This window comes from Rutidosis leptorrhynchoides, chromosome 9 (genome assembly GCF_046630445.1).
Source record: "Rutidosis leptorrhynchoides isolate AG116_Rl617_1_P2 chromosome 9, CSIRO_AGI_Rlap_v1, whole genome shotgun sequence".
Taxonomy (NCBI): Eukaryota; Viridiplantae; Streptophyta; class Magnoliopsida; order Asterales; family Asteraceae; genus Rutidosis; species Rutidosis leptorrhynchoides.
Genome location: NC_092341.1, coordinates 77,460,792 through 77,481,002, shown reverse-complemented (window position 1 = coordinate 77,481,002; position 20,211 = coordinate 77,460,792). Strand labels below are relative to the sequence as shown.

The 20,211-nt window shown below is 37.2% G+C and overlaps 1 protein-coding gene across 1 annotated transcript; it reads left to right on the top strand.

Annotated features, from left to right (window-relative positions):
- Positions 1-12,967: 12,967 nt before the first annotated feature.
- On the top strand, positions 12,968-13,534 carry LOC139868180 (uncharacterized). The gene has a single exon (XM_071856512.1). It carries the CDS (start codon positions 12,968-12,970, stop codon positions 13,532-13,534), a length of 567 nt encoding a protein of 188 aa, XP_071712613.1.
- The last annotated feature ends 6,677 nt before the right edge of the window (positions 13,535-20,211 follow it).

The following is a 20,211-nucleotide window of genomic DNA, read 5'->3' as shown; positions in this document are numbered from 1 at the left end:
GTTTACTTATCATAATATCATGTTAACTATATATATATATATATATATATATGTCATCATATAGTTTTTACAATTTTTAACGTTCGTGAATCACCGGTCAACTTGGGTGGTCAATTGTCTATATGAAACCTATTTCAATTAATCAAGTCTTAACAAGTTTGATTGCTTAACATGTTAGAAACACTTAATCATATAAATAACAATTTCATTTATTATATATATAAACATGGAAAAGTTCGGGTCACTACAACTGTTTTATATTTATATTTAGTGGGGCCTAAATCTTACTACTCCTTATAAGTAAGGGAAGTATGACCTAGAGTCGTATTTTTGATATATCAGTAACATCGAACCTATATTGTAGCCTAAGATAGTTAGGGAGTAGTGAATATTTATTTTGGGATTTTCTAGTTTATAAGATAGATAAAGTAAATGCGATAAAATTTGTAATTCAGACAAGGTTAAAGTAAGTGCATAATATGACTTCATCAGTTATTCTGCCGAGATTATGGAATCCTGGCTCATGAATAGGCAGAGGCCTTGTATTCATTACACTGGTCCTAAACGCCCTGTCATAAGACATGTCACTGGGTACTGCGTTAGGCTTGAAGATTCTGAATAGACAGCAACGTCCCTTACACCCGACGTTCGTGCAGTCTGACTACAGGCATACACATTCAGACGGCTCATCCAATTGAGCGACTCGGTTGGGTGACGTATTAACATTCCAAAATGGTCTAAACTTTCTTAAGCATAATAAAATACATGGTTTACCATATCCGAGAGACGTGATGCGTTTCAATGCTTTCGTTAATGATTGGTAAAAGATAGTTAGGCCCTTAAAAAGAGTTCAACCATAAAGAACACCATGGCCAAGTCAAGATGACTTCCATGAACACGTTCGGTTATCCTAACGGTCCAATCCTTTATGTGTCTAAACAAACAGTTCCTTAATTAACTAAGAATCCCTCAAGCGGGGTGCAATGCTTGAGACCGCGTTATGGTGCAGTGTACTGGTCAACACTAATCGTGTTCCATGGCCTTACTTAGCAGAGGTACAGTTTACAACATCCGCTGTGCTTCGGCGTGCACGTACGAAGTTTATATGCTTGGTGACTACACTAGCATGGTCTAGGACCGACAATGTACTAGGGGTCTAGTCAGATGTTTCACTACGAAAGAGTCCTCAGTCGGAATTCAAAGCTTGATAGACTTACTACAACCGGTGTGCCTCAGTCGATCTTACGTTGTATCCGATAGACTTCTCTTACCAAGGGGTGACACAGATAGTGTACTCTGAATCGGGGTTCGCGACTTCCCAATAACAGAGCCTATAACTACGTTCTATTAGTTGGAAAAGCGATTGAGTTTAAAGCATAATCGGAAAGCTTTTCGACAACATACACAGACCATAATATTATTTCGGCATTATAACTGATTACATCATAGCATACACTAAAGATAACTACTCGCTAATCATGGCAATAATATCATAAAACATTATATAAGATAAAGGATAGAAGCACCAGTAGATTAAACGAGTTCTAAATACAAAAGTGACAACTTCAAGACTCCAGACCGCTCCTAATACAATCTTCAACGTTCGCGTTCGGGTACTTAATTTCCCACTCGGAGGTGAGAAGGCCTTGAAAGTATGACTAATATTGTACAAGAGAGAAAAAGAAGTGAATTGAAGTATGTCTTGGAATGAATGACAAAGACCCTTTAAGTAGACTTGAAAATTGCCAAATACGCCTGGCAGGCCGTTTGGCAGGCCGTATTTGGCAGGCCGTATGCAAGGCAGGCTGTTTGGTGGCTCGTGTGGTGGCACGTATATGGCAGGCCGTATGGCAGGCCGTATGGCTTGCTGGTCAGCCTTGATTCCTTGGATCGTAACGTGATTTCTTGTCTTTCACTGTTTTCGCTCTAAAATCTTCGTTTTAGCTCCGATTCTCTTGATTCTTTTTGCACCGCCTTCGTAATTACTTGTTCTTCAATTCTAACCGACGAAGTGGGTATTTTGCCGACAAAGTTCGAATCTTTCTTGTTTTTAGGCCTTAATACCGGGGTGAAAACGTGACTTTTTAGCCGATATCAGTATCCGATTTTGGTCTCCCTAGAATTCCTCAATATCTTTTAGACGATCTTCAGAACAGACTCATAATGTGTAACAACCCTGCTTTTTCCGTCACTTCCGTTAACCTTCTATTAGTTTATTTAACGGGGATTACTTGACGTTTATGTGTTTATGTGTAATAAATGCATACTTGATCCTTGGAAGGTTACAATAATTAATATGGGTTAATATTAATTCGAATAAATATTTCAAATAAAGAAATACGATAAAAACGATCCGGTTTTGATAACTGCTTTTTGAGCAACGAAACGCTCGGGTTTATTTTAATAATTATTAACTTTTTAAAAAAATAATTAATTTATTGGGTTTTTCATAAATTAACGATTGGTTGCGTTTTAACGGTCGATTTAGTGTTCCGGGCCTTCGGTACGTCAAAACGGCACTTGAAACGAGCCACGAATACAAGGAATTGCAAAACACGAGCCCGGGACACCAAGGTGGGTCCCATTCGGCCGAAACCCCAACCTCCACCACTTTTATTTTAATTTTTGGCTTAATTGAGGGACTTAATTGTTAATAGTGATATTAGGTCTAACTATATATGGACTAGTAAACCTAAACTGCTCATATTTTCCCCAACCCTATTTTCAGTCGATCCCTCCCTCCCCTTTGCTCCATTCGGCGATCATCACCACCAACACAACACCCTTCAATTTTAATTTTTAGCCTAAACCTTCTACACGAACGTTGTAATTCCCTTCATCCTCTACGCGTTGGTATAAATGATTTTGTGATCAAAGGTATAAACACATAAACCCTAATCTTTAAAATCAGATTTTTATAAAGGTTTCATAATTTAGGTTGTCTATTGCTCAAGTCTTGATGTTTGATGAATACTAGATGCGATAAATTGCTCGTTTTGATTGTTTTATGCGAAAACCGAATTTGTATTTGATGTGTGCGGTAATTTTTATTTTTCAAATGCATGATATTATATGATAATTAGATTCCTTGCAAAAAACTATTGATTTTAGGCTTTGGATTCGCTTGATTTCGTTTCCGGATGATCAAGTTATGGCCAATTGAAATTAACGTTGTGTTTTTGTGATTGATCAGAAATCTGGGTTTGATAGACCACGAATTGGATTGTGAAATTAATACCATTGGATAGGTAATTTAAAAATACTCAATTTACACTATGATATCATGTCGTTTGCTTATGTTACTTGAGATATGCTTGATTTAGTGAAAAAGTGGATTTATACACTACTTGCATGAAAACAGTCTTGTATGATGAAATGTGTTAACTTATCTATTTAAATCTTTGCACATTTGAAATTTACACAAAAATTACTTCACTTTTCATGTAGATATCATAGTCTAATTGTATCTAGATCTTCGGATAATCGCGTGCGAATGTGACTAGCTAAACTAGGATCGAATCAGCAACTTGCTCTCTGTTTTATACTCTGTGGTGTGTGTTTATTGAATTAGCATGTACGCTTCTGTAATATGAATCTTTATATGTTATGTGGTATATGCTCAGTTTATTTCAACCTCTGAAACTTTATGCATTGGGCACACTAGTGTCATACTTTATGTAACTTCTGAATTGAGCTAAAAACTGAACATTCAATTTGCACGAATAAACTGTACAAATTGGCTAAACAAAAATTGCTAAACTTTTTATATGTGTTATTTTGACTTTTCCTTGAACCATGGCCACTAGTATTGTATCAATTGCATGTCCCTAGCTCCGGTTATAGCCAAAATGAAATCAGTGCGCGGTCAGAAACTGACTTGGCAAACCATAAATGTACCCTTTCTGATTCCTGACTTTTAATTATCGTATGAGACCCTGGCCGGGCTTTTTAGAATCTATTTTGAGTATACTTATGATCTGCAGTTTTCCATGTTTGCATGAATTTTGTACTATGAGATAATATGCTAAGTTTGCCACATGTACATGAACTTTGTGCACAATGATAAACTGAAATTGTGAAATTGACCATTTATGATCAAAAACGTGTTGTTTGACTTTGGTTTTACATGTTGACCAAAATTTGACACAAACCTACTGATGTTGACCTTAGTTGACTACTTTGACCAAGTTGGACTTTTGGGTTGACTTCGGTTGACTTGCATGATCTAGTTGACTATATGTTGACTTTTACTTTGAAACGCGTCGAGTCGAGCAATAAGACAACTTATACTATGAAACCACACTTGTTTAAGACATATTTATTGACCAACCTAAATACGTATACTTAGGTTGCATTACTCGGTTATAAACTGTACAAGTCGTTTGTCTTCCAATCCAAGCTTATTCAAAGGTGAGTCTACAGTCCCGCTTTTTACATGTTTTCAGGGATGAGAATACACGCTGTTATACTTACATTATCAAATGCTTTTGTATTGACACGAGTACTATATATGCATATTGAGTTTGTTCACAAAGCCTCTAGCTTGAATACTTTTAATACCATCGGTGTAAGCACAATTTAGATGGACGGATCCGTTAGGTTGACAACCTCACCCTATAATATTAACTGTGGTGCATTTACTTTGAACATTAGATACACTCGAACAAGTGTATAACATTTTATGAGGTAAAGGCGGGTATAGTGGTTTCTATACTCGGGTCATTGCTAGTATGCTAGTATTCAGGTGCTCATAGATTATGCAAACGTTTCGCAACTTGGAGTTGTACTTGTAAAATCTCGTGATCAAGGAACTTAAACTATTTTTATGATAACTATTCTTCAGATAATATACTACGTTATTTAAACTGTGGTTTACGAACAAATGAGATAAAACTTGACATAGTACTGTCTACAAATGATTGAAACTTGACAGGGTGGTGTCAACAAACTTTTGAAACGGGACACGGTGTTGTCTCCAAAGTTTTAACATTGAACCTTGGTGGTCTTCCACTAACATACGTTTTCGGAATATTATTTCTTAAACATACTTTATTGTTTACCTAAAACCTATAGATTCACTCAACATTATTGTTGATCCGTTTTACGTGTTTTATTCTCAGGTACTAATTGCTTCCGCTATACAATATTGATGTTACGTAGAAGTCAAGCCAAGCACTGGGACCAGAGTTAACATTCCGTTAAAGGGATTTTTGACGGGGTGTTAAAGATGGTATCAGAGCTTTGGCTATAGGGAACTAAGATACATTAGTGTGTCTAACCGTAGGGCGCATTAGTGAAGTCTAGTCTATATCCGTGTGTCTTGGATGACTTTTATACACCATACCTGCACTATTTGCTTCACAATACGACATGTAGGGCTACACATTACATCACATACATATACACCCTATACCCATCTGATATGGACTTGAACTAAACACTATACTGCGAATCACATACGTACCCGTGACGCGAGGTTTAACTAAATTAAGTTGACTATGCCATCTTGAACTTATGGAGTGATGTCGAATGGAAATGTGAGATAGCGTAATGTAATGACCGGGATTACATTACGATAACTGATATAAAAGTTCCGACATCGCAAAATAAGGAATTGGGGCCGAGTCAAGTAGATTACTTGGATAAACAACGTTTAGAAAACAAACCGCGTAATCTCAAATGTGAGAAGTAACTTACACCGTGCAACTTAATTGTCAATATAACTTGTAAGTAACTTGTAATCATGACCCAACTCGTCACTGCTCAACACTATCTGTCACCACCGATCACTACTTGTCACTACTAAGACACTACTTGAACACACTCGTCATCTCATACCACTACTCAGTATTGTTTATCGCTACTAACTACTACTCAACGCCGCCTCTCACTGCTAGACACGATTGATCACTACTTCTCACTACTTGTCATTTCTAAATACTACTTACTGCTACCCCTTGCTACTTGCTATTACTCAATACTACACATCACTAGTTACCACTACTAAGTACTACTCGTTACTACTAACACCTACACGCTTTACTACTCGCTACCGTGCATCACAACTCATTTCCGATACATCTTAAGAGGAGGAATTCCTGATAACAGCCCGCACAATACGTAGTAGATAATGTCTACCCGACTTCCAACTTACCTATCATTCAGCCACCCGCCGTTCATGATTTTGTTTCCCAACACGAGTCTCCCGACTGATAACTATTATGCCTTATTGGGTACAATTGGTATACATGTGTATATATACTTATGATGCGAGCATGCGATCTAACAACTTATACGTCACTACTATCATCACTGCTTATCACAACTCATCGCTACTTATCGCTAACGTCACCACTCATTTCTACTAGTAATACTACTTTTTACCGTATCCCTTCTCATTCTTTTCCAACGTACTTTTCTTAAGCGGCAATCATTTTTATTATACCCACAAACATTACCAACCAACTTTGAACACATCGACGTGAACTACACTTCATCTGTTTTCCGTGAGGCACATACATTTGGAAGTTTGTACCAACCCTTTTCGATTAAATACCAGATTTTGTTTGAGTCGCCATTACACCTTGTTCATTTTCGTTTTCCATGAAATTCGTCACGTTCTTACTCATCAACCATAATGTTTATACATGCTATCAGCACTGGTGCTGAGAGAAACCTTATGCTAGAGAGTTTGGTCGCAACATTTATAACCCTGTACCTTCCTTAGGCAACGTGTACTCTATAGAACTATTAAACTGGGAAGTTTTTAACCTCGTGGTTGAAACAAACTGTTCATCTGATGATACAACCGAGGCAGCTACGACCTGAAGGCTATTCGAATTCCTTTCACCGACGTTAATGGTGTACGGAGAGGAGATCAGTACACCGTCATGTTACACTAATTACTCAAAGGTCCAGAAATACATGAGATGAGAATGTCTCGCAATTCTGGCACATGTGAGTAAAGATGGATCAACGTTTAAGAGACCCGAATATGTCCCGACTATTAGAGATTGTTCCAGGGTTACACGTCCACCCCACCGTGAAGTCGAATTTTGAATTGATTTGGTGCCAGCAGCTGCACCTGTTACGCGTACAATATACGCATTTGCACCTTTAGAACTACAAGAGCTTCCCATAGTGAAGAACATTAGGGTTGTAATGCCCTAATTTGTGACAGGTACTAGAAGGTGGGTCACATGACCATGAATTTTCGAGTTGGAATTCCGGTCTTGTTTGTTAAAAAGAAGGATGGATCGATGAGGTTGTGTATCGACTACAGAAAATTGAACAAGTTGACAATCAAGAATCGATATCCGCTATTTAGGATTGATGACTTATTCGATCCGCTACAGGGATCTAGTTATTATTCGAAGATTGATTTGAGATCCGGGTCAACAATTGAGAGTCAAAGAAGCTGATGTCCCAAAGACGGCATTTAGAACACGTTATGGACATTATGGGTATATAGTGATGCCGTTTGGTTTGACGAACACACCAGTAGTGTTCATAGACCTCATGAACCGTGTGTGTAAGCCATACCTAGATAAATTTGTCATTGTGTTTATTGATAATATATTGGTGTACTTCAAGAACAAGGAAGAGCACGAACAGCATCTACGATCGATATTGACCATGCTTAGAAAATAGCAGTTGTATGCAAAACTCTCTAAGTGTGACTTTTGGTTACCAGAGGTACAATTTCTTGGCCATGTTGTAGGGGCCAATGGAATACAGGTCGATCCAGCAAAGATTGAGTCAGTTAAGAATTGGGAAACTCCAAAGACGCCAACTCAGATCTGGCAATTTTTAGGTCTAGCTGGTTACTACAGAAGATTCATTGAAGGATTCTCTAAGATTACTCGACCATTAACCGCGTTGACTCACAAGGGCAAGAAGTATGAGTGGTCAGAACCGCAAGAAACTGCATTTCAGTTGATTGAAGGAAAAGTTAACAACTGCACCGGTATTGTCTCTACCCGAGGGAAGTGAAGATTTTGTTGTTTATTGTGATGCCTCACATCCAGGAATGGGTTGCGTGCTTATGCAATGAAATAAGGTTATTGCTTATGGATCGCATCAGTTAAAGATTCACGGGCAGAACTACACTACGCACGATCTTGAACTAGGATTTGTTGTCTTTGCACTTAAAATGTGGAGACACTACCTGTATGGAACCAAATTTAATATCTTCACCGATCATAAGAGTTTACAGCACATATTCGATCAGAAATAGCTCAACATGAGACAACGACGTTGGATGGAACTACTTAACAATTATAACTGCAGACTTCAATACCATCCGGGCAAGGCGAATGTTGTGGCGGATGCTTTAAGCAGAAAAGAGCGAGAGAAACCCCTCAGAGTTAAGGCTCTTAACATAGTTGTCCGTACGAATCTCATATCACAAATCCGTGAAGCACAACGAGAGGCCGTGAAACAAGAAAATATAGATGTTGAATTTCTCAGAGGAATGGATAAGAAATTTGACATCAAGGAGGATGGAACACGGTACTATGCTAATCGAATCTGGGTACCAAAGTTTGGTGGATTGAGAGAACTAGTGTTGGAGGAAGCACACAAGTCAAGGTACTTAGCTCATCCGGGAACATATAAAATGTACCAAGATTTGAAGGCGTTTTATTGGTGGTCAAATTTGAAAGCTGACATTGCTACCTATGTGAGAAAGTGCTTGACTTGCGCTAAAGTCAAGGCTGAACATTAGAAGCCATCAGGGTTATTAACTCAACCAGAGATTCCCCAGTGGAAGTGGGAAGGTATTACAATGGACTTCATCACGAAACTGCCGAGAACAGTGGGAGGTTATGATACTATTTGGGTTATCGTGGATCGTCTCACTAAGTCTGCACACTTCTTACCGATAAGAGAAACTGATAAAATGGAGAAGTTGGCTCAGATCTACATTAAGAAAGTCATCTCTAGGCATGGAGTGCCTATATCTATTATATCCGATTGCGACAGCAGATTCAGTTCCAGGTTTTGGCAGTCATTACAGAAAGCAATGGAGACTCATTTGGATATGAGTACAGCATATCACCCCCAGACAGATGGCCAGAGTGAACGAACTATCCAAACTTTTGAAGACATGTTGCGAGCATGTGTCATTGATTTTGGAAATGGATGGGATAAGTACTTATCACTAGATGAGTTCTCATACAATAACAGCTACCATGTGAGCATTAAAGCTGCACCTTTCAAAGCATTGTACGGAAGAAAGTGTAGATCTCCCGTGTGTTGGAGCGAATTGGGGGATAGTCAGTTGACAGGTCCTGAGATTATTCATGAGACAACTGAGAAAGTCCTACAGATTCAGGAACGATTGAGAACGACTCGGAGTCGTCAAAAGAGTTATGTCGACGTTAGGCAAAAGGAAATAGAATTCCAAGTTGGTGACAAAGTTATGCTTAAAGTATCACCTTGGAAGGGTGTTATACGGTTCGGGAAACGAGGTAAACCGAGTCCTAGATATGTTGGACCGTTCGATATAACTGAAAGAGTTAGACCGGTAACTTACAGATTGGAACTGCCACAAGCACTCAATGGTATACACGACGTTTTTCATGTATCCAATCTAAAGAAGTACCTAGCCGACGAGAATTTGATTATTCCTTTAGAGGAATTACGTATCGACGACAAACTTCATTTCATTGAAGAGCCTGTCGAAATCTTGGGCTGTGAGGTCAAACAGTTGAAACGAAGCAGAATTCCTATCGTTAAAGTTCGGTGGAACGAGAGAAGAAGATCAGAGTTCACGTGGGAGCGTGAAGACGAGATGAGACTGAAGTACCTGCAACTGTTTCCGGATGAAACTACTTCAGCGGACGATCACTAAAATTTCAGGACGAAATTTTCAATAACAGGTGGGTAATGTAACAACCCTGCTTTTTTCGTCACTTCCGTTAACCTTCTGTTAGTTTATTTAACGGCGATTACTTGACGTGTATGTATTTATGTGTAATAAATGCATAATTGATCCTTGGAAGGTTACAATAATTAATATGGGTTAATATTAATTCAAATAAATATTTCAAATAAAGAAATACGATAAAAACGATCCGATTTTGATAACTGCTTTTTGAGCAACGAAATGCTCGGGTTTATTTTAATAATTATTTTGATAATTATTAACTTTTTATAAAAATAATTAATTTATTGGGTTTTTAATAAATTAACGATTGATTTGCGTTTTAAAGATCGGTTTAGCGTTCCGGGCCTTCAGTACGTCTAAACTGCACTTGAAACGAGCCACGAATACAAGGAATTGCAAAACACGAGCCCGGGACACCATGGTGGGCCCCTTCAGCCGAAACCCCAACCCCACCCCTTTTATTTTAATTTTTAGCTTAATTGAGGGACTTAATTGTTAATTAGTGATATTAGGTCTAACTATATATGGACTAGTAAACCTAAACTGCTCATATTTTCCCAAACCCTATTTTCAATCGATCCCTCCCTCCCCTCTGCTCCATTTGGCGGTCATCACCACCAACACAACACCCTTCAATTTTAATTTTTAGCCTAAACCTTCTACACAAACGTTGTAATTCCCTTCATCCTCTACGCGTTGGTATAAACGATTTTGTGATCAAAGGTATAAACACATAAACCCTAATCTTTAAAACCAGATTTTTATAAAGGTTTCATGATTTAGGTTGTCTATTGCTCAAATCTTGATGTTTGATGAATACTAGATGCGATAAATTGCTCGTTTTGATTGTTTTATGCGAAAACCGAATTTGTATTTGATGTGTGCAGTAATTTTGAATTTTCAAATGCAAGATATTATGTGATGATTATATTCCTTGCAAAAAACTATTGATTTTAGGCTTTGGATTCGCTTGATTTCATTTCCGGATGATCAAGTTATGGCCAATTGAAATTAACGTTGTGTTTTTGTGATTGATCAGAAATCTGGGTTTGATAGACCACTAATTGGATTGTGAAATTAATACCATTTGATAGTTAATTTAAAAATACTCAATTTACACTAGGATATCATGTCATTTGCTTATGTATAACTTGAGATATGCTTAATTTAGTGAAAAGGTGAATTTATACAGTACTTGCATGAAAACAGCCTTGTATGATAAAATGTATTAACTTCTGTGTTTAAAGCTTTACATATTTGGAATTTACACAAAAAGTACTTCACTTTTCATGTAGATATTATAGTCTAATTGTATCTAGATCTTCGGATAATCGCGTGTGAATGTGACTAGCTAAACTAGGATCGAATCAGCAACTTGCTCTCTGTTTTATACTCTGTGGTTTGTGTTTATTGAATTAGCATGTATGCTTCTGGAATATGAATCTTTATATTTTATGTGGTATATTCTCAGTTTATTGAAACCTCCAAAACTTTATGCATTGGGCATACTAGTGTCATACTTTGTGTAACTTCTGAATTGAGCTGAAAACTGAACATTCAACTTGCACGAATAAACTGTACAAATTGGCTAAATAAAAATTATTCAACTTTTGATATGTGTTAGTTTGACTTGTCCTTGAACCATGGCCACTGGTCTTGTATCAATTACATGTCCCTAGCTCCGGTTATAGCCAAAACGAAATCAGTGCGCGGTCAGAAACTGACTTGGCAAACCATAAATGTACCCCTTCTGATTCCTGACTTTTAATTATCGTATGAGACCCTGGCCAGACTTTTTGGAATCAATTTTGAGTATACTTATGATCTGGAGTTTTTCATGTTTGAAAGAATTTTGTACTATGAGATAATATGCTAAGTTTGCTACATGTACATGAACTTTGTGCACAACGATAAACTGAAATTGTGAGATTGACCATTTATGATCCAAAACGTTTTGTTTGACTTTGATTTGACATGTTGACCAACATTTGACATAAACCTACTGATGTTGACCTTAGTTGACTACTTTGACCAAGTTTGACATTTGGTTTGACTTCGGTTGACTTTGTTTGACTTGCATGATCTAGTTGACTATATGTTGACTTTTACTTTGAAACGCGTCGAGTCGAGCAATAAGACAACTTATACTATGACACCACACTTGTTTAAGACATATTTATTGACCAACCTAAATACGTATACTTAGGTTGCATTACTCGGGTATAAACTGTACAAGTCATTTGTCTTCCAATCCAAGCTTATTCAAAGGTGAGTCTACAGTCCCGCTTTTTACATGTTTTCAGGGAGGAGAATACACGCTGTTATACTTACATTATCAAATACTTTTGTATTGACACGAGTACTATATTTGCATATTGAGTTTGTTCACAAAGCCTCTAGCTTGAATACTTTTAATACCATCGGTGTAAGCACAATTTAGATGGACGGATCCGTTAGGTTGACAACCTCACCCTACAATAATAATTGTGGTGCATTTACTTTGAACATTAGATACACTCGAACAAGTGTATAATATTTTATGAGGTAAAGGCGGGTATAGTGGTTTCTATACTCGGGTCATTGCTAGTATTCAGGTGCTCATAGATTATGCAAACGTTTCGCAACTTGGAGTTGTACTTGTAAAATCTCGTGATCAAGGAATTTAAACTATTTTTCTGATAACTATTCTTCAGATATTATACTACGTTATTTAAAATGTGGTTTACGAACAAATGAGATAAAACTTGACATGGTACTGTCTACAAAAGATTGAAACTTGACATGGTAGTGTCAACAAACTTTTGAAATGGGGCACGGTGTTGTCTCCAAACTTTTAACATTGAACATTGGTGGTCTTCCACTAACAAACGTTTTCGGAATATTATTTCTTAAATATACTGTATTGTTTACCTAAAACATGTAGATTCACTCAACATTATTGTTGATCCGTTTTGCGTGTTTTATTCTCAGATATTAATTGTTTCCACTGTACAATATTGCTGTTACGTAGAAGTCAAGCCAAGCACTGGGACCGGAGTTAACATTCCGTTAAAGGGATTTCTGACGGGGTGTTAAATAATGGAAGCAAAAAACTACGACTGTGAAGCCCTACTTATCGAAAAGACCATTCTTGAATCGAAATTGAACGACAAGCAACTAATGGTATACAATATGGTAGTTAGTTCAAATAGCTGCCAAAAACAAGAGCTCATATTAGTTTATGGGCACGGTGGAACAGGAAAGACCTTTCTTTGGAAGGCGATCACAACTGCATTAAGGGCTGATGGAAAAATAGTACTCGCAGTAGCGTCATCTGGTATTGCTTCCTTATTATTGCCATCCGGTCAAACTACACATTCAAGGTTTAAGATACCAATCGATTTAACCGATGAAAGTATGTGTAATATCAAAAAACAAACACATATGGTGTCGTTGTTACAAAGAATGGAATTAATAATTTGGGACGAGGTTCCAATGAATGACCGAAAGTGCTTAGAAGCTCTCGATAGAACTCTGAGGGATATCTATGATTCTCCGGAAGTTCCTTTCGGTGGTCTCACATTTGTATTAGGAAGTGACTTTCGTCGGACATTGCCAGTCAAAAAAAGATGTGGAAAATGTGAAATTCTCGATATCTCTATGTAACAACCCGACTTTTTCCGTTACTATCGTTACTTGTCCGTTAAATATTCAACGGTGTTCACTTATAACTTTATGTGTTTAATAGATTTAAATGCATACTTGATCCTATTGGATTACTTGAATTAATATGTTATATTAATTTATGAACTTGTTTCAAATAATGAAATAACTAGAAAACGATACAATTAAGTTAATCGCCTAGAAAGCTTTTCAGTTTACGGAACTCAGAAAAACGATAAAATAATTATTTTTAATAATTATTGACTTTAAGAAAAACCTATTTAATTTATTATTTATTTAGTAAATTAAACTAGGTGTTTGCGTTTCAACGACTAGTTAACGTTCCGGAGACCCGGTACGGTTAACGGCACTCGAAATGGACCACGCGCACATGAGTATTTAACAAAAACCGAGCCCGAGACCCCACTCCAAGGCCATTCGGCCGAACCCCCTCACGGACTCCTTAATCGGACTTAAACTTGGACTAGGGGATCACTACTAGCTTAATTAGGCCTAACCCGACATATAAATAGCAAGTAACTAGCCTAAACCCTCACTTTTTCTCTTTTCTTGGCCGATTACTCCCACTCCCTCCCTCTTTTTGTCGTCGACCATAAACCCCACCACCATCATCATCAAAAGTTGAAATTAGAAGAAACGTTGTGCATAAAGGTTGTTCCCTAGATCGATCTACACACCCTAGCATCAATCAATTTGTGTTTTAAGGTATATTTGCAAACCCTAATTTTTCTAAATCAGTTTTTTTTTCAATTACATAGTGTAATCAAGTCTAGTGCTCAATTGATGATGTATATGGTTGTCGTTTATCGTTAAATAGCTCGATTGATGTTGTTTGCATGAATCACGAATTTGTATCTTTTTAATCTGATTAAATTAACTTATGAACTGATCTTATAATGTGTTTAGATGAATTGATCTCAAAAATTTATAGTTTGGACTTTGATTTCGCTTGATTTCGTTGTCATATGCTCAAGATATGATTAATCGAAGTTTCGTTAGGGTTTCACATGATATACGAATTTTCTGAGTTATGTACTTTGTGATTTAGCTATTTAAATATGTACCATTGTATTCTTTGTGAAATCATGCATGTTAGACTTAAGATTTGCGTCAAAAGCTTTTGTAATGCTTTCGGTATGTCAAAACGAAGATTCGTGCTTTATAGTGTGTTGAATCTATTTTCAAAGTTAAACGAAATGACCTAGAGTGAACTATAAATTGATTGGGACTTTGATACTCTGGAATATGTTAGTTTATATGTTCCTTGATATATTTTATTTGCATGCTAACTTCTGAAAATGTGAATTGACATGAGTTATAAGCTTGACCAAATGATATGTCTGTTTGTTGACTAAAACTAAAGGGTCTGTAAAGATTGGATAATCTGTACAAATTGACTAAATGAATGTATTTGATTATTTTATCACTAAAATTTTAGAGTATTTTGAGTCATCTTCAATTGGCCTTTCATCAAAACCTATTTTCAATATTTTATGAGAAATGTTTCAAAATTGACGCGCGTGCAGAAACTGATTTGGTAAACCGTAACTAGACCTTTTCTGAAACCCGACTTGTAGACATTGTATGAGGCCTTTGTAATGACCCAACCTCGATTACCAAACATGACACGTTTTTTTATAAATAAAACAGCAATTTGGCCTGGGGAAAATGCGCGGTGCGTGCAGGGTGGCACACATTACAACGTGAAACCAGGTCAGAAAATAATCTAGGGGCCAAGCATCTGCACTCCCCCATTTGCGCGGCGTGTTTCGGGATGCCCGGTGCGCTTTAGTACATGAAAGATGATGTTGGCCGTATTTCACATATAGAAGCCAAAACTTTCAAAACCAAATTTTAACATCATTAATTCGATTACGACCAAATTATAATTCACATAATTCCAAAGGTTAGAGTTTACAAAAGGGGTACGATGACCCTTAATCACCAATATGTTTTCGACCCATGAGTTTAATTGCCAAACAAAAGACGAGCATGGTGTTTGGGGTTAAACTACCCAAAACCTAGGTCGAATCACAAAAGCCTCCACTATCAAATCCAAAGAGGGGAAATCTCTAATCCAAAAGTATGCCCTTGCCTTTGTCCACGCCGGAGCCTAAAAAGGGAAACAACGAGAGGGTAAGCAAAACGCTTAGTGAATGCAATAGTTATACACATACATATATAATATACCTACTTGCATACACTTACACACATACCGCATACACGCTATCCACATATTTAGCATACCAACGCAAATATAAAGCTAATAACCTCCAATAATGAAACTAGCGTAACCAATAGCATATAAACAGCATAATATAATATGCTACGCTACCACAAACACAATCCATATCGTTAACCATACCAGCGTCATGGTGATACCGGCTTTGTGGTTCACACCATACGCATTGCCATGATGCTACCAGCTCCGTGGTTCACATCACAACTCGAGTCATACACTTGTCGAGGCGATACCGGCTCTGTGGTTCACACCTCAACACTCGTGCTATAGTGCTACCGGCTCCGTGGTTCACACTACAACACACTTACCTTAGTGCTACCGGCTCCGTGGTTCACACTACAATACACGTACCATGATGCTACCGGCTCTGTGGTTCACATCATAGCACACTCGCACATACTATGGCACTTCCGGCTCCGTGATCATGCCATAGCCATGCAAATAGATACACCATATACATGCATGTATAATTATTCCACTCACCTCTTATCCGCAAGAAGTGAAAGCAAATAAGCAAGCACGCTTCGATCGTCAAATGAAATTACCTATTACATTATTACAATAATCAACACATATCCACTTGGACTCACAACCCGCCCAAATAACCACAAAGTGCAATATTCACCCATTTGCACTTTTAATGCTGGCCGAAGGTTCCATTCCATCAAGGCTAGTGTCCGCGTCCCCGAAATACGCATTTACACCTCTTTTGACACCTAACCACGTTCTAACCCATTTCATTTACAATCCATTTTGACATCCAAAATGGGTCAAACTCAAGCTTTCACTAGTCACACACACAAAAACTCTTTTAATCAAACTCACCAAGTGTTTTGACACTTACAAGTTCAAAAATACACCCAATTAAACTTTTAAACACAAAATACAACAAATTGGGTTTTCGCACAAATAATCAAACCCCTAAAGCCAAAACCTTGCACCAATTAGGGTTGAAACACAGTTAAGTCTCACTTATAAACTTTAAACATGAATTAACCTCAAACTCGGTTTAGAGACTTACCACAACACAAAAGGAGATGCTAGGAAGCAAGAACGGCAAGATTTGAGCTCGATCTAGCAAAAACCCACTTGAATCACTCAAAATCTCACTTTCTCACTCTACTCTCTCTCTAACTTGAATGAGAAGAAGATAAGGTTGGTATATGAGAGTAAATGAGTTTTGGATAACCCTTGACCAGTTTTGTGGCCTCAAACCCGGATTTTGTGTGAAAATACCAAAATACCCACTTTAAAGTGGAATAAAAATGAAGTGAGCTGTCAGCCATTTCTGCGCGCCGCGCACTTCTTCTGTCACATATTCCACCAACAAATTTATTTATATACAATATGTACAAATCAATTTCGGGTCTTACAGCCTTGGCCGGACTTTTTGGAATCTATTTTGAGTCTAGTTGTGATCTGGAGTTTGTCATGTTTTTATGAATTTGTGCTAAGAGTTATACTCGTGTTTTTCTATGATGCGCGTAATTTAAGGACATGCGATGAACTGCGAATGTGCAAATTACTAAACTATGAACTGTAACATGTTGTTTGACTTAGGTTTGACATGTTGACCATGATTGCATGACCTACTAAAATTTTTGACTTTAGTTGATCACTTTGACCGAGTTGACTTTTGAGTTGACTTTGGTTGACTTTTGTTGACTTGCTTGGACTAGTTGACTTTTACATGCATATTGAGTCAGTCTGAGCACTAGGACTGTGCGTACACTATGGGTTGACATATTGTGACCTATATGTATACTTAAGATGACCTATTTGACTAGGTTGCGTTGTTCGGTCGAGATTGTTCGACTACTGTACGATTTTACTAAGAGATATTTCAGTACTTTGGCAAAGGTGAGTCTACAGTCCCTACTACATTTTTACAGGGATGAGATAACATGCTTTTTATAAATGTTTTACATATTAGGCACAAGTAACTAAACGATATACATATGAGTTCAGATCTAAAATCCCTTAGCTTGATTATATTAATTACTTTACGTAAGCTCGACTTATAGGGATGGTACCGTTAGGTTTGACAAACCTCGCCTCAAACTACGAGGTGCTTATTCTATTGTAACTTGTACACTTGATCGGTGTATGCTTAGAAAGGGTAACGGGAAGACGTGTAGCGCTTTAGCTATCCGCAGAGTTAAATCTTTATAATCAAGTGCTCATGCCTATGTATAACTTTTACGATGTTTTTCAGAAATCTTGTGGCCTAACTTACGAAATGCTTTACTAAACCTGTAGATTCACTCAACATCTTTCGTTGACGTTTTACATGTTTTTATCTCAGGTCCATAGAGGTATTGCTTCCGCTTTGCAGAGTTGTCAAGATTGCTTGCTAGCTGCTAGAACTGGATGTTGTCCAACATGTTTTCGTCATGACGTATTTTAAAGAACATATATTCTCATTGAAAACTGTCGCTTCAAATAATGTTTTGGTTTACTTAAGTTAGTCGTTTATGTCAACTGCTTTTCAGATATATCTCTTTTAATAAATGGCTTCGTTTTGATATTTAATGCGAATACTTTTTCAGAAACGTCACAATTAGAGGGCGTGACCGTTAAACTGTGGGACCAGAGTTAATACACTGTTAGTGGATTCTGATGGGGTATTACACTCTATAGTAAATTCCTACTTATGGAAACATTTTAAGATCATTACCTTGGAAGAAAATATAAGGCTACATCAGCCAAACCTTTCCGTTGTAGAAAAAGAAAATATCGCGAACTTCGCGGAGTGGTTATTTAAAATTGGTGATGGCAATATTGGCACTCCAGAGGAAACAGATCTACATAATGCTTCATGGGTAGAAATTCCAGAAAGATTTTGTATTACAGAAACCGAAGATAGTCTCTCACACCTTATATCATTCATTTATGATGAAGAACTGCTACGAAAACCAGATGCGTTAAAGTTGCAGCAATAGGAAATCGTATGTCCAAAGAATGAAACAGCCGACATCATCAACAATATGATTCTAACAAGAATAGATGGTATACAAAAGACGTACACGAGCTGCGATACATCAACTCCATATAGTAATGATGGTGGACAAACAAAATTATTGTACCCAATGGAATATTTGAACAGTCAAAATTTTCCGGGAGTTCCAGCACATGAACTATGTCTGAAAAATGGCGCCCCCATAATTCTACTTCGAAATTTGAACGTTGCTGGAGGTTTATGCAATGGAATAAGAATGATAGTAACACAACTAGTATCAAATCTGATTGAAGGAAAGATCATCACAGGGATGAGAGTTGGTCAAAAAGTCTACATCCCTCGAGTTACCCTAATACATAAAGATAATATTTTACCATATGATTTCAAACGAATATAGGACCCAGTAAAATTATCATATGCAATGACTATTAATAAGAGTCAGGGACAGTCTTTGAATAAAATTGGCATATATTTGCCAAAACCCATTTTCGGTCATGGGCAATTATAGTTTGCTCTTTCAAAAGCAACATCACTAAATGGTCTCAAAAATCTCATAAAAAACGAAGACGATCAAAGCCATAATGTGACGAAAAATATTGTATATTAAGACTTTTTAGAAACTATTTTCAGTCAACAGGTCATTAATAAACCATCGCTTCTCATAGCAAAATTAACAGTCCATATATGTGCACAGTACTTAATATATTTAGTAATTATTTACGTATAACATATGCATTTCTAATCACTTAAAGTTCTCCATTTTTGCAGAATGAATCAACAAGAAGATCTGGTGCCGATTTCAACACTACGTCCAGGACAGAGAATGAAGATGATAGAGACAGTTTTATACAGACTATGGGTAACGAAACGAGCCAAGGAAATTAAGCCTCACGGATACTCATGCATTCTACTGGACATGGAAGTAAGTTCTACCAACATTAGTAATAATTTAGATTTAAAACCAACATAATATTCAATATTCACAACTCATTTAGAGACGGAGCTCCTCCTTCCAACAAAACAGTAAATGGTTAATGATATGGCTGAAACGGACAATTTTATTTGTGCGGTGTCGTTAGGTCGCAACACATCAGAATCAACCACCAAGAGGGGGTACTGTTTTAAATTTGTATTTAGCAGGGCCTAAATCGTACTACTCCTTGTTATGAGTAAGGGCAGTATGACCTAGAGTCATATTTTTAAGATATCAGTAGAATCGAACCTATATTAAAGCTTAATATAGTTATGAAGGAGTAGTGGTTACCTAATTTTGGGTTTTTTAATTTATAAGACAGATAAAGTAAATGCGATAAAATTCATAATTCAGATAAGGTTAAAGTAAGTGCATACTATGATTTCACCAGTTATTCTGCCGAGATTATGGAATGCTGGCTCATGAATAGACAGAGGCCTTGTATTCATTACACTGGTCCTAAACGCCCCTGTCGTAAGACATGT

Bases quoted from the DNA above. Each gene is read 5' to 3' on its own strand.
- LOC139868180 (XM_071856512.1), top strand. From the start codon at position 12,968: ATGGAAGCAAAAAACTACGACTGTGAAGCCCTACTTATCGAAAAGACC.